Genomic DNA, 16,320 nt, shown 5'->3' on the forward strand with positions numbered 1-16,320 from the left:
CGGAATCCGAGTCCGGAGGCTCGGTCCGCAGCAGGCGGTGACCCGAGCCTTTCTTCGTTTTCTTCCTTTTGCTGTCCCCTCCGATGCCAATCAGCGCGTTCAGCTCTTTCCGCTTCTTCATCTTCTTTTGGGGGGTCAGCGCCCCGGCAGAACCGGGCTTGTATCCAACAAGATCCAACGTCTTGTCCAGTTTGATTGCTTCTGGAAGATCATACACTGTCGGGAAATCGGGGCTAAGCTAGGCCGTGGACCGACCAGCTTCTTAGCTAGCTAGCAAAATAGACGTTAGGCTAGCCAGCTGGCTAACTCGCTACATAAGGTAGTTAGCTAACGCACCAACCTTCCTGAACACTTATTTACCACTAACTAACGACAAATAAACGCTAAATATTACAATTAACGTCAGCCTAGCTGTGAGCTGAATCCCGTTTTTAAAAACTCGACGGAAATCATCGACCTTATTAGCTAGCAAGCTAGTAACGTTAATTCGCTTTCTGTCAATTCAGTTCGAACTCCAGCCCTGCACACAAAACGGCGATGCTGGCTACAGTGTTGTCGTTTTATTAATTTACTATAGATGTTATAGATTGTTATTCATATTGATAACGATGTGCCTGAAACTGAAATTAAAACAATTGGAAAACACTCTGCGTCAGTTAGCAGCCTGAATAATATTATTTTCCTGACAGCTGACCGGCTCACCGAGCACCAAAACGCTTTCTGATTGGATAAACCTCTGCTGGGGATTGGCTTCTGCTGATTGGACATAGACTAGAGTTTTCCTGTTCTAATAACCAATGACAGATGAGTTTATGTTACGCCCATCTGTACGATGAAAGACAGTAAGACTGAACCGGGATCAGTTCAGATTGAAATGCTTCCGAGGACCTGCACATTGTATTCATTGTGATTTAACGTCAACATCGACCCCTGGCGGTTGCAAAATAATTGAATTTCCCACTTTGAAAGAAATTTTATACTATAACTATATTACTTCTAAATATAGCCACCTTTTAATTTATTCTTATTTAAGATCCCTCACTTGAGAACATCTTTGATGATTCCCTTGCTTACAATTCTGCGAAATTAAAATACAGACACACACAAAATACAAACAAATGTTCCGTTTTATAAAATACAGAAATATTATAAGAAAATAATTAAAACATAATAATTAAAACAAAGGAATTATAGCAAAGCAAAGAATTATGTCCAATACAATATTTTAATGGAAATGCTTTTAAAGGCAGGGGGGGGGGGGGGTCAAGACAAATGTTTATCTGCAATACAGAACATTTTTTAAAAATTAAATAATAATAAATTATTACAAACTGTCACATCCCTCTGCCCCCTCAAATGGGGGCTCTAGTTGCCTAAATCAGTGTGGGCCGGTCTGTCTGTTTCTAGGGAACTGTGCTCGCCTGGGAGACCTATGCACTGAGCTCTGAGGAGCACACTGGCCTTGTAGCTGGGCTGTGCTCCTAGTTTTTTGTTGTAACCTTTTCCTGTCTGTCAATAGATATTAGTTTTTGTACAAAATGGGCGTTGGCTTCTCTATGTTTATGGTGGTTGTTCGCAGCCGTAACACACATATATAAATATATATAATTCCCTCCCTTACAACACTGGTACAGATATCTCTCTCTCGCCCCCCCCCCCCCCCCCCCCCCCCGTCCAACAAAAAAGGGTTATGTAAGGCTAAGTAAGGTTTTAACATGGTTACAAGGCAGATGAACCCATGCAGGACCGTTAAGGCTATGGGACGTTTGTCTGGCTTCAGACTCTCAAAGGCTGGAACGCGGGTTCCTGTTTGTGTAGGCTTTGATTAAAGTTGGGCCTGTTCCCATAACTTTCAGTCCCAGAACTCGCCAGGAGGGGTCAGTATTGACACACGGTAAAGCTGAAATTGTTTATTTTAGGATGACAAGGGGAAACAGACAGTTACCTCCTTAAATCCAAGCAGGCACGTAGCATCCATTTTGTGAGACATTAGTCTCTAATCGCTAACACTCACAGTGTGAGGCTGGGGGCACATTCGGTCTGCAGCTGGCTACAGAATTACAGTATTGATCCGTTGAAACAGGTTGTGGATCACTTTCAGTTGTGCCAAAATAAAGAGCCATAAAATCTCTGTGGAATTTCATTTTTATATTTCCTTTATCTATGTGCACCCACATGCGCTGAGAACATGGCTGAAAAAAATCTGCTTTTATTCTATATACAGCAACAGGCGGCTGAAGGATGGCGATTCGAGCCGAAGAGCGCTTGTCAGTATCACGCAGATGTATCTGTGTGAGATAAGAAGTGAGTGACAGTTTACGCTCTCGGGATGAGCACCTGCTAATGAGGCGTAGCGGTTATGGCAGTCATGCCCGGTAAACAACGGGAGGTCACACCAGACGGAGCCTCATTAATCGCGCTCAGCAGCCCTGCTCGAACCCGAGGCCGCCCGGGCTGGGCTCGAACCCGAGGCCGCCCAGGCTGGGCAAGGTCACACGTTGCGATCCGGCGTACGCACCTCCAGGGTTCCCGCGGTTACCACAACCTTCTGTTTTTTTTTTTTTTTTTTTTTTTGTTCTTCATGGAATTTCTATGAATAACAAGGAACAGTGTGCAAAAATGCTCAGGAACTGCCCCCAGAGATCTCTGACCCCACTGCTCCCTCTGAGAACTACCCCAGAGATCTCTGACCCCACTGCTCCCTCTGAGAACTATTCCAGAGATCTCTGACCCCACTGCTCCCTCTGAGAACTACCCCAGAGATTCCTGACCCCACTGATCCCTCTGAACTACCCCAGAGATCTCTGACCCCACTGCTCCCTCTGAGAACTACCCCAGAGATCTCTGACCCCACTGCTCCCTCTGAGAACTACCCCAGAGATCTCTGACCCCACTGCTCCCTCTGAACTACCCCAGAGATCCCTGACCCCACTGCTCCCTCTGAGAACTACCCCAGAGATCCCTGACCCCACTGCTCCCTCTGAGAACTACCCCGGAGATCCCTGACCTCACTGCTCCCTCTGAGAACTACCCCAGAGATCCCTGACCCCACTGCTCCCTCTGAGAACTACCCCAGAGATCCCTGACCCCACTGCTCCCTCTGAGAACTACCCCAGAGATCTCTGACCCCACTGCTCCCTCTGAGAACTACCCCAGAGATCCCTGACCCCACTGCTCCCTCTGAGAACTACCCCAGAGATCCCTGACCCCACTGCTCCCTCTGAGAACTACCCCAGAGATCCCTGACCCCACTGCTCCAGCTGACATATGAGTCAAATCCACCTGACTGGCCCTGCTAGGCTGAAGAGGTTCTGCTCTCTTCTGAAACTTAAAAGGTGTGAGAAAATTTACTCCTTTTAAAAAAAAAATCCAGTTTTCGTCAGAGTTACTGTTTTTAAAAATGAATAAATATCACAATATTTTCTGAATTATAAAGATTTTTTTTTTTAAGAGAAAGCACATGTTTTTTCTTGGCCTGGGTGGTGTGGTGCTCTGGTCCTGATTAGCTGAATAAGCCTCAAGTTTAGACGAGAAGTGAAATAATGTAAGTGGTTTTCCTGAGCTTGTGCTCCAGTGTTTTTTACTTTGGTGTTAAAGTAGAGTCTCCTCAACTCTCATGGAAGAGTGGAGATTAGAACCTTTAGCATGGTTTCAGTGAGTTTATTATTTCATTAAAACTGATTTGTTCTAAGTGTGCACTCAATCCCACAAAGTGTACATGCAATCCCACCCCCACAATGACTCACACAAAGTGTACACTCAATCCCACCCCACAATGACTCACACAAAGTGTACACTCAATCCCACCCCACAATGACTCACACAAAGTGTACACTCAATCCCACCCCACAATGACTCACACAAAGTGTACACTCAATCCCACCCTACAATGACTCACACAAAGTGTACACTCAATCCTACCCCCACAATGACTCACACAAAGTGTACACTCAATCTCACCGATACAATGACTCACACAAAGTGTACACTCAATCCCACCCCACAATGACTCACACAAAGTGTACACTCAATCTCACCGATACAATGACTCACACAAAGTGTACACTCAATCCCACCCCACAATGACTCACACAAAGTGTACACTCAATCCCACCCCACAATGACTCACACAAAGTGTACACTCAATCCCACCCTACAATGACTCACACAAAGTGTACACTCAATCCTACCCCCACAGTGACTCACACAAAGTGTACACTCAATCTCACCGATACAATGACTCACACAAAGTGTACACTCAATCCCACCCCACAATGACTCACACAAAGTGTACACTCAATCCCACCCTACAATGACTCACACAAAGTGTACACTCAATCCCACCCTACAATGACTCACACAAAGTGTACACTCAATCCTACCCCCACAATGACTCACACAAAGTGTACACTCAATCTCACCGATACAATGACTCACACAAAGTGTACACTCAATCCCACCCCACAATGACTCACACAAAGTGTACACTCAATCTCACCGATACAATGACTCACACAAAGTGTACACTCAATCCTACCCCCACAATGACTCACACAAAGTGTACACTCAATCCTACCCCCACAACAACTCACACAAAGTGTACACTCAATCCCACCCCACAATGACTCACACAAAGTGTACACTCAATCCCACCCCACAATGACTCACACAAAGTGTACACTCAATCCCACCACTACAATGACTCACACAAAGTGTACACTCAAATCCCACCGCTACAATGACTCACACTAAGTGTGCACTCAATCCTATCACTTTGCGGTGGGCACATGGTCTATCACATACAGTAAATCCATATTTCTCTCATACATCAGTTAGATATGAGAAACGTGATAACATCTGCTTATCCAGTGAATACTGGAGTGACATTGGAGTAAAGATTGTTCTTTTCTTTATAAAAAATCTTTAAAAGTTATATTTTCTAGATCAACATTTTCATTTTGGGCCTTTAGCAGATGCTTTTATCCAGAGCGACTTGCAATTAGTGCAAGTCTCTAAAAGAGTGGCCAAAATTCTTACATTCTGTTTTTAAAATCTTTTTTTCTTTCTCCATGATAGAACAGTGAGGTTGGCCCAGAATATCATTTTTCCCTGATTATGCTCTCCGTTTGGCAAGCACTGTTAATAATCCCCTCTGGATTTGTTCCCACACTTCATTTCCAAAAGTTTACAGTAAATAGAAATGTTTTCAGAAAGCTGAACAGAGCAGATGCCTGCCGGCAGCAGTGTTTTTGAGAGAGGAGAGTGAATGCTGCCCTTTACCTGTAAAGGTGTGTTCTTAAGTGAGGAGAGTGGAAGTTTCCCTTTACCTGTAAAGGTGTGTTCTTGAGAGAGAAGAGTGAAAGCTGCCCTTTACCTGTAAAGGTGTGTTTTTCTTGCCAATTTGAAAGCACAGAGTTTCAGGCAACTTTCTGGCGCTCAGGCCTCAGGCTCAGAATGACTCTGAGGGGCCACAGGTCTCTTAAATCTGAATGACTCTGAAGGCTTCGAGGGGCCACAGGTCTCTTAAGTCTGAATGACTCTGAGGGCTTTGAGGGGCCACAGGTCTCTTAAGTCTGAATGACTCTGAGGGGCCACAGGTCTCTTAAATCTGAATGACTCTGAGGGGCCACAGGTCTCTTAAGTCAGAATGACTCTGAGGGGCCACAGGTCTCTTAAGTCAGAATGACTCTGAGGGGCCACAGGTCTCTTAAGTCTGAATGACTCTGAGGGCCCACAGGTCTCTTAAATCTGAATGACTCTGAGGACTTCGAGGGGACACAGGTCTCTTAAATCTGAATGACTCTGAGGGGCCACAGGTCTCTTAAGTCTGAATGACTCTGAGGGGCCACAGGTCTCTTAAATCAGAATGATACTGAGGGCTTCGAGGGGCCACAGGTCTCTTAAGTCAGAATGACTCTGAGGGGCCACAGGTCTCTTAAGTCAGAATGACTCTGAGGGGCCACAGGTCTCTTAAGTCTGAATGACTCTGAGGGGCCACAGGTCTCTTAAGTCTAATTCTGCCTCCCGCGTTATTATCTTCATTATCGCCATTAACCAGGGAGCTACGGCAACCAGGCCTTTCCGCGGTCTCCTCCACCTGTGGGTGCATATTACTGCCTTCACTTCCTTACGCATTGACCTTCTTTGTCCCATGATATTCACTTAAGTAAAATCTCTGTAGCATAATATTTATTTTATTAAAACTTGAAATTAATTGGAGATAAACTTGAACAACCAATATTCTAAATAGCTGTTTTTACGCAGCTGGTAAAATGTATACATTTTTTGATGAAAAAGTTCAGTGACTTGAAATTCAAATGGAAACATTTAAAACAATCAAACATGACATTTGAATGTACTAAAACAAAGGATGAACTCATGAAATTTGAGTACACTCAGACGTGTGCATATGTGCATGTGTGCATGTGTGCATGTGTGAAAATCTCAGCACTAACTGATAATAAACTAATCAGGAACAGTAGAACATCAGGACTGGTCTGTAAATGAATCAACGAGAGACTGTAGAAAATCAGGATTAGTATGTGATGTAAATGAACCAATGAGAAACCAGCATATGTGGACTGAGCTGCTAAAGGACCAATGAGAGACTGTAGAAATGCTGGATTGTTTTTTCTTAAGAAGTACACAGTAGTACTGGACACTGGTGATGCCAGCCCATGGGCTGCTGCCGTAGCTGTGACATCACTTCCTCTGCACAGTGAGCTCTCCCGAGACTGCAGTGGCTGCAGGTCTTGTGTGTTCTGGCTCAGTGACCAGCCCAGCTTCTTGGCGGGTTTCTTAAGGAGCTTTGGTTTTGTGTTCCCAGCCTGACGTTTCAGCGGATTAGCGGTCGGTGACCCTAATCTGACTTGCAGAAGCCGCTTCTGCTTGTGTGTGTTTCCCCTGGGGTCAGCTTCCAAAATTAGGAGCGCTGGTGAACCAAATCCAGCCCCGTATCAGTCTGGGACAGGGCCAAGTCCAGCCCCATATCAGTCTGGGACAGGGCCAAATCCAGCCCCATATCAGTCTGGGACAGGGCCAAGTCCAGCCCCGTATCTGGGTTTTGGATTGGACTGAGAAGAGGACAGTATCTGAACGTGGGACATAGATGAGTTTGTATCTGAGTTTGAGACATAGGGGAGTTTGTGTCCAAGTTTGAGACATGAGTTTGTTTATGAACCAGATTGTTTCGGTCCTGGATGCTGATTGGCTGAGACGTTCTACAGTGATTGTAAATCTGATACAGTAACAATTAATCAGACAGCCTGTTTGTAAACAGTATCACTCCACGCACAAACTGTTACTTACAAATAATGTTACAAAATAAATTATATTCTGTGAGCGGGTTGGCGGCGTTCCACTCTGCGTTGTGCGTAACAGCGCCCCCTGGAGCTGAGACTGTGCTCATGACACAGCACGGCCTCTCCTGCCATGTTGCTCAAATCTGAATTTGGGATAGATGAGTTTGTTCTGTGTTTGGGACAATGATCAGTTTTTATCCAAGTTTGGGACGGGGCTGAGGCTGACTAACTTTAGTAGAAATATCCAGCTGTATAAATGGATTTCCTGTAAATCTCTGCCTGAGAGCATCTGCTGAATGCTGAAATGTGAGTTATGTTTCATAGCATATCATAGATCATATCATAACACTGCAGCACTGCTATGTCATCCCGCGGTGCACACGCAAATGGGTCACATCTGCTGTCCTCTGGACTCCAAACACAAAACTTCAAACAACAAGAAAATAATGTGGGACATGCCAATGACATCATCTAGCCCATTTACATTCACATTAATGCACAAAGCAGATGTTTTATCCAGAGCAACATAATGCACCCAGTGGGGACAGATTAGAAACAGACTGAAACAATCAAAACACAGAAACAGACTAAAACAAAATCAAAACATAGAAACAGACTTAAACCAAAATAAAAACAGAAAAACAAGATTAAAACACAATCAGAACACAGAAACAAATTAAAACAATCAAAACAGTCACTGTTTGAAATAATGCTACAAAAACAAATCACCATGGATTACACCCAATTTTGATATAAACAGAACATCACTGATTTGAAAATGATGCAGTAACTATACTATTTGTAATTGATATATCACTGATACATGTATTATTGATATAGACTGTGTGCTTCTCATAGTGCAGGGACCACAGCGGGTTAATGACTGAGTCAGAAGCAGAGGGACTCGGGGTTCTGAAGGTGTTTCAGGGTCCCACAGCAGAAGCCCCGGGAGTTCAGTCCCGTGACATCAGCGCATTAGCTGCGTCGTAATTTAAAGCAGGAGTTACGGCTCAGTCAGGAATAAATCTGAGCAGGAAAGCAGAGGAACCCTGTTCCCCTGAGGCTGAGGAAGGGTTCAGACTGCCCCATTCTCCTGGCTGAGGGAGGGTTCAGACTGCCCCACTCTCCAGGGTGAGGAAGGGTTCAGACTGCCCCACTCTCCTGGGTGAGGAAGGGTTCAGACTGCCCCACTCTCCTGGCTGAGGAAGGGTTCAGACTGCCCCAGTCTCCTGGCTAAGGAAGGGTTCAGACTGCCTCAGACTACCTGCCTGTAGACTGAACATATATTGGCTATTTATGATAATGAATTTGTGAAAGAAATAAGTGTGTGTGTGTGTGTGTGTGTGTGTATGCGTGTTTGTGTGTGCATGTGTGTGTTAGTGTGTGTGCATGTAAATTTCTCTTAACGATTGTGGCAGGTCTGAATTTTGTATCCGTAAATGAGCCATATTTGGATTTCTCTTTTATCAGACCTTACCAATTTCATAACATTAAAATCAGACAGATTAACCAGCACGGATCTGTAATGGGCTGTGTAGGCCTGAAGAGCTTTCCCTCTCTGTTCTCCACCTGCAGATTGAGAATGTGAAACTGCAGAGCTGTTTGGAAAGGGACTTAAGACCATGTTGAGTGCGCGATAAGGAACGCATCCCCTCCAGGGACAGCCAGACGTTTTGTTTTGCTTCCAAAAGATAATGTTGGCCTAAATATTTGTTTTTTCATTAGCTGGGATTTCATGAATATGCATAAGATTGCTTTGTTGCAAGGTTGCTGTTTATCACACAGGCAGTTGTGGCTCTGTAGTTTCTTGCTGGTTAAAGTTTAAGCACAGTCTAAGTGATGACTGTAGCTGTTAGAGTTTAAGCACAGTCTAAGTAATGACTGTATCTGTTAGAGTTTAAGCACAGTCTAAGTGATGACTGTATCTGTTAGAGTTTAAGCACAGTCTAAGTGATGACTGTATCTGTTAGAGTTTATGCACAGTCTAAGTGATGACTGTAGCTGTTAGAGTTTAAGCACAGTCTAAGTAATGACTGTATCTGTTAGAGTTTATGCACAGTCTAAGTGATGACTGTAGCTGATAGAGTTTAAGCACAGTCTAAGTGATGACTGTAGCTGTTAGAGTTTAAGCACAGTCTAAGTGATGACTGTAGCTGTCAGAGTTTAAGCACACAGTCTAAGTGATGACTGTAGCTGTTAGAGTTTAAGTACAGTCTAAGCGATGACTGTAGCTGTTAGCAGAGACTCTGAGGCTCAGCTACGAAGCCATGCTCTTAGTGACACCCCCCCTGACCTCACCTGTGCAATCCTGCTACGCTAGCATCACCTGTGCATTCCTGCTATGCTAACACCACCTGTGCATTCCTGCTACTCATCATCATAGATCATAGTGTTAGATTAACAGTGAAAAATCAACAGTGTGAAAGATTAACAGTGAAAGATCAACAGTGTGAAAGAAGGACACAAAGACACTGAGAAAGAGAAAGGCTGGAAGGAAGGGAAACACTCAGCCTGTGTTATTAATACTGCTTCCTGTCCTTAAAAACAGAGCAATATAGCAGACAGAAAACCTGATCAGAAGGGAACTTAATAAATAATCAGAGGGGGAAAAGACAGCATAATTAAAAGCAGCAATTCTGAGTGCTTGGATGTGGTTTCTTTGTCTCTTGTGGTTTCTCATTTTATTCACTCACTTCTGATCAGTACTGGAACAATGGCCTTGTCCTATAGAAACCCAACCAGGTGATACATTCTAAATTAGTGCACATCTACATGTGTACTGCTTTTTGATTTTATCTGATGATAAAATGTGTAGAAGTCATCATTAAACCGCTTCATGCACGGACTCTGGGTTGCATCTGGGCTGTTCCTTTAGGGGAACACACACACTGTACACACACACTCACACACACACACACTGTACACACACACACACACACACACACACACATATGCACATGTACACACACAACACACACACACACACACATACTGTACGCACACACACTCACACACACACGCACACACACACACACACTGTACGCGCACACACTCACACACACACACACATGCACATATATACACACACACACACACACACACATACTGTACACGCACACACTCACATACACACATGCACAAATGCACACACACGTACTGTATGCGCACACACACACACACACACACTGTACGCGCACACACTCACACACACACATGCACAAATGCACACACACACACACATACTGTACGCGCACACACTCACAGACACACACAAGCACACACACATACTGTACGTGCACACACTCACACACACACATGCGCATATACACACACACACACATACTGTACGTGCACACACTCACACACCCACACAGATAAAGTAATCCTCGCTGAAGCTTTCAGACTTGCATTTCAGCTGGTAATTACTTTCAGGAAATGGAGGGAAAGCGTTTGATTGGCAGACATTCTTTTGGTGTTAGCCGCCCTCTCTCCTTTTCATGCACACCTGGACGCCGCTCAGGGAGGGAGGAGGGGGGGGGGTATCTTTTTTATATCGCAAACCACTCCCCCCCCCCATAGCCCCAGGGAAATGTGGGATGGTGTGCTTAATTGATATTCTTGAAGGGACCCTGTAACAGTTTTAATTAATGATCCAATCAATCGTAAATCCCAACTGAGTAATTTTCCTGGAAATTGTTGGAAGCTTTCAATTTCTTTGCTAGACAGCTTTTGGATCAAAAACAAGGACAACAAAAGAATCCAGATTTGACATAAAGTGGAGGTAATTAATGTACATATTAATATTGGATATTCAAAACACGAGGGCTTAATGTTTCTGGCGACATTAGAAATTTTATGGTTGGGGGGTATATATATCAAAATCCCAGACAGATACTATAGAAATTATTCACAGCTGCAGAAATACAGACAGACTTTTTTTGATGATCATGATTACCTCGGTGCCGTGCAGACAGCCAGCATTTTGGGCGCTCGGAGATGGCAGAACAGGTTCCAGCTTGCTCTGTCTGGCGGACGGGTTCTCCCACCCCAGAGTCCTTCTTGTTGCTGGATTGTTCTGAGGAGGAAAAAGGGTTTAATTGGTGGCTGAAGTTACGCTGGGTCCACCCGATACCCAGGTCGCTGCTCCCTGAATACCTGCATGTCGCGCTTGGCTGGTGTCCTGTGAGCTCAGACAATCAGACCTCTCATCAGAGGGAAAAATAGGCCTGTTGTTCCTGTCCAGCAGAGCAACCTTTGCCCCTCTCGCAGGATATCAGACATGTTCTGTTCTGTTCAGAGCACACAAACACCACTGCACTGTATCTGTGTCCTTCGCTGGGCTGTGCTTCACAGAACAGCCTGAGAAGGCACTGTGTTCATCCATAAAATCACTATGGTTTGTCCTTAAACCCACTATGGTTTGTGCTTAAACCCACTATGGTTTGTATTTAAACCTGCTATGGTTTGTACTGTGTGTGTGTGTGAGAAAGAAGAAGGAGAGAGAGAGAGAGAGAGAGAGAGAGAGAGAGAGAGAGACCCAGTTTTCGGTGTATAAGTACGATATTTACAAGTATGATTGTGATGTGTGTGTGTGTGCAGGTGTGATGTGAGTGTGTGCAGGTGTGATGTGTGAGTGTGTGCAGGTGTGATGTGAGTGTGTGTGCAGGTGTGATGTGAGTGTGTTTGCAGTTGTGATGTGAGTGTGTGTACAGGTGTGATGTGAGTGTGTGTGCAGGTGTGATGTGAGTGTGTGCAGGTGTGATGTGAGTGTGTGTGCAGGTGTGATGTGAGTGCGTGTACAGGTGTGATGTGAGTGTGTGTGCAGGTGTGATGTGAGTGTGTGTGCAGGTGTGATGTGAGTGTGTGTGCAGGTGTGATGTGAGTGTGTGTGCAGGTGTGATGTGAGTGTGTGTGCAGGTGTGATCGGCCAACCCTATAACACGCTCAAGTGGTTCTCCTGGTTTTAAAAACTCCAAATATTAACTAGCTGACCCTGGGCCTGTGGAGAATGGGCTCAGGACTGCAGGACAAGAAACATTTTCACATTTTCTTTGAAATGTCCATTCGGAGCTCATAAAGCCGTCCAGATTATGCACTGCTTTTCACATCCTACACCCTGAGAGTCCACTGGGAAGAGGAGAGGCAGAGTGATGAAGAGAGGGAGGGAGGGAAAGAGGGAGAGTGATGGAGAGATTGAGCACACCGGAGAGAGGGAGAGAGATGGAGAGTTCTACATTCATCTGAACGATCTGAAATAGCACCAGAGAAAACTCCTTCTCTATAACCATTCCTCTGTAAGTTCACACAGCTGTGTACTTATTCTCACCCTGGATCTTTCATTCCTCTCTGTAATGCAGAGAGAACTCACATGTGGTAAATAACAAGTCACAACTTCAAAATAGTGAGTAATAACTCACAGTTCTGCTTTTCATCCTCAGATCGTGAAATATTGTTGTGCAGTTTCAAAGGCTCAGAATGATCAGTCATCTGTGGAAAACACACTGTTTGGTCCTATTTAGTTTCACTGATGTCTCATGTGTGGCCAACTTCATTTTTTTTTTTTGTTGCATTAAATCTCTGGAAAAATTACATGTGTAAATAAATATGACATGTATAGAAGCAACAGTGTATTCATATTATCATCTTATTTCCATATAGCATTTTAAGCCTCAGGAACTGAGAGAAGATTATATGACAGTATTTTTTTAAATGCCAAGTTGTGGTGCACAGCTGCTCAAGTCAATTCCTTGAAAAGGGATTTTGAAATGAAAACTCTTAACTCTAATAATGGTTTTGTTAATATCACTTCTGAGGTCAACTTTATGTGCTTTAGAATTAATTAGCCAGAACCACTGTAGTTCTTTATTTTTATTCTTTAAAATGCGATTGCAAGTCATGAATATTTAAAGCACACATTTGAATAAAAGTCTAAATAACCATTTCCCTGAAAACAGGGAACTCTGAACTTCATAAAGTGATGTTGGTAACCCATAAAATTGACTGAGAACATATGGAAGTATCTAAGACAGTGATAACCATTTATTTATCCAAACATTTAAGAAATGTACGCATGTCTTAAAGTTTATTACTGTTGCCCAATTCCCTATCCACACAATCCTTTTCTGATTGTGCTGTTATCAAAATAAAATTAAATAACAGATCAATGAATTGACCCATTTAAAAACTGATACTAATAGTATTTGATGCTTATTATGCTTGTTTTATTATTTAATTTTGATGTTTACCAAACTCTAACCAGGAGAATAACTACTCACAGTTAGAACTGAAAACATGAATTCTTCAGAGTATAAAAACTGTGTACAGCTGGGCAGGAAGCTAATGGCCTGTAATGTTTCTACCAAACATTGTGGAAGGACTGAACTAGTTCTTTTAGAAAAAAATATATGTGAATTGTTGCAGTTTCCTACAATTTCCTACAAACCACAAACATATTTTGTTGTTGCTGAAATTAAAATGTATGAGGAAACCATCATAATTTAAAATGAAACCTTTTTTTCAAACTTAGTGCAATCCCTGAGAATATTGTGGTTAGATTGTCCAGAGGGAATCAGTAGCACACAGCAGGAAGCAGAACCACATTTTACAGTCTTGAGTGTGTTTTACTTACTCTTTGCAGTCACGATCTGACCTTTTTAAATAGTTATATATTAAAATAAAACGAGGGAAAACACATTCTATGATATTAAGCTAATTTTATTCAGCAAAGATTTTAAATGAGTTGTTTGTTATTCTGAAAGTGTCCGTTCCTTTTATTACCCACTAAACGGAGTACTCAGCATCCCGTATTTAAGAAACTCGGTAGAGACTGCAGCGATAATCACTAGTGTGTGAGGCTTTCCACACTGTGCAGAAAGAGGATGGGGGTATTTAAACCCCCACCCAAGTTTACCTGGAATATGTATCTATGCATCTATCTATGCATCTATGCATCTATCTATGTATCTATGCAGGTCACATAAACATGACCCTGAGCACACAGAAGACTCCACCACTCCTTCCCACACTCCCACTCAAAGCAAACTGCAGTGGGGATGAATCATTTCTTACAGCAGCTTCTCCTGCCCTGTGGCACTTCAGACCTGTGTGCTGATACACACTGAGCATGTGCAGACACTATGGGGACAGCTGCTGATACACACTGAGCGTGTGCAGACACTATGGGGACAGCTGCTGATACACACTGAGCATGTGCAGATACTATGGGGACAGCTGCTGATACACACTGAGCGTGTGCAGACACTATGGGGACAGCTGCTGATACACACTGAGCATGTGCAGACACTATGGGCACAGCTGCTGATACACACTGAGCGTGTGCAGACACTATGGGGACAGCTGCAGATACACACTGAGCGTGTGCAGACACTATGGGGACAGCTGCTGATACACACTGAGCGTGTGCAGACACTATGGGGACAGCTGCTGATACACACTGAGCGTGTGCAGACACTATGGGGACAGCTGCTGATACACACTGAGCATGTGCAGACACTATGGGGACAGCTGCTGATACACACTGAGCGTGTGCAGACACTATGGGGACAGCTGCTGATACACACTGAGCGTGTGCAGACACTATGGGGACAGCTGCTGATACACACTGAGCGTGTGCAGACACTATGGGGACAGCTGCTGATACACACTGAGCGTGTGCAGATACTATGGGGACAGCTGCTGATACACACTGAGCACGAGCAAAATGACAGACAGAGTGCAGAAAGACTTTTTTGAGGATTAAGACTTTTTAGTGTCTCCATCATTCCCGCGGGTAAAACAGCAGAACCCCACTCAATGCAGCTTCCAGCCCATCCATCCATCCATGATCTCTACCCGCTTATCCTGGGCAGGGTCACGGGGGGTGCTGGAGCCTATCCCAGCATGCATTGGGTGAGAGGCAGGAATACACCCTGGATAGGCCACCAATCTATCCCAGGGCACACACTCCATTCACTCACCATTCACTCACACACTCATTCCAGCGAGCTTCCAGTCCATGCAGATCGCTTAACGGGTTGAAGCAGACGCCCGACAGCAGGACTACGACAGACTTTGGGAGCAGATGCTTATTCTGGAAGGGATGGGATACCCAGCAATCTTCTGAGACAGGTATTTACTCAGACCCCGCCCCGCTCGAACCTGTCATTCGTGAGCGGGACAGGGCAGGGCCACAGGTGGAGCACCTTCCCCCTCCGATCACCGCTGGTAAGCCTGAACTCCTCAGACCCATGAGCCATAAAACCGGCAAATATGAAAACATGGCCCACCTGGATTCACAATGTCACACTGCTCACCTTCCCTAAATAACCTTACACCTGCATGCACTCCCCACCAACCTGAGATTTGAAATAAATAAATATGGAAATTTTCTTTGAACAATGAATTGCATAAATGATTTAACAAACAGCCTCTCCCAGCATGCATTGTGGTTGGTGGGTGTAAACAACAGCCTCTCCCAGCATGCATTGCTGTCAGGGTTTATAAACTACAGATTATCCCAGCATGCATTGCTGTCAGTGTTTATGAACGACAGCTTCTCCTAGCATGCGTTGCTGTTGGTGTTTCTAAATGACAGCCTCTCCCAGCATGCATTGTTGTCATTGTGCAGTGTGTAAACTATAGCCTCTCCCAGCATGCACTGCTGTAGGCGTCTGTAACCTACAGCCTCTCCCAGCATGCAACAGTGTGTGAGGGGTTTTTTCTTCAGGGAAACAGATTGCAGACAGGTCATAGAGGTAAAGCCTGCATGTGAAGCTGTGTGTTTTCCACCAGGGGAGCGCTGCTCTTATGAGAGACTGTGTGAGTGTACATGCTCTCACAGAGCAGCGACAAAAAACCCTTTTACTGCACACAAACACGGCCTGCAGAGAGAGCCTTTTTATCTTGAAAGGTAAGAAGTCTCGATGTTTGAAGTCTCTAAGCGGTGAGGCAGAGTCGCTTGAGATTCACAGCAGGATACAGATATCTTTCTCTCTCCCTCCCTCACTCCGTATCCATGGTA

The 16,320-nt window shown here is 44.3% G+C and overlaps 1 protein-coding gene across 2 annotated transcripts in view; it reads right to left on the reverse strand.

Moving 5' to 3' along the window:
* Positions 1-718, reverse strand: part of efcab14 (EF-hand calcium binding domain 14) — a 9,067-nt gene extending 8,349 nt beyond the window's left edge. The window contains exon 1 of one of the 2 annotated variants that reach the window (XM_035420432.1): positions 1-718. This exon is cut by the window's left edge and continues 58 nt beyond it. In XM_035420432.1, coding sequence (XP_035276323.1) covers positions 1-121 — 121 coding nt within the window. In that variant the 5' untranslated portion in view covers positions 122-718. The other variant, XM_035420433.1, reaches the window with a different exon arrangement.
* Positions 719-16,320: the final 15,602 nt, after the last annotated feature.

The sequence above is a fragment of the Anguilla anguilla genome, chromosome 6 (assembly GCF_013347855.1).
Source record: "Anguilla anguilla isolate fAngAng1 chromosome 6, fAngAng1.pri, whole genome shotgun sequence".
NCBI lineage: Eukaryota > Metazoa > Chordata > Actinopteri > Anguilliformes > Anguillidae > Anguilla > Anguilla anguilla.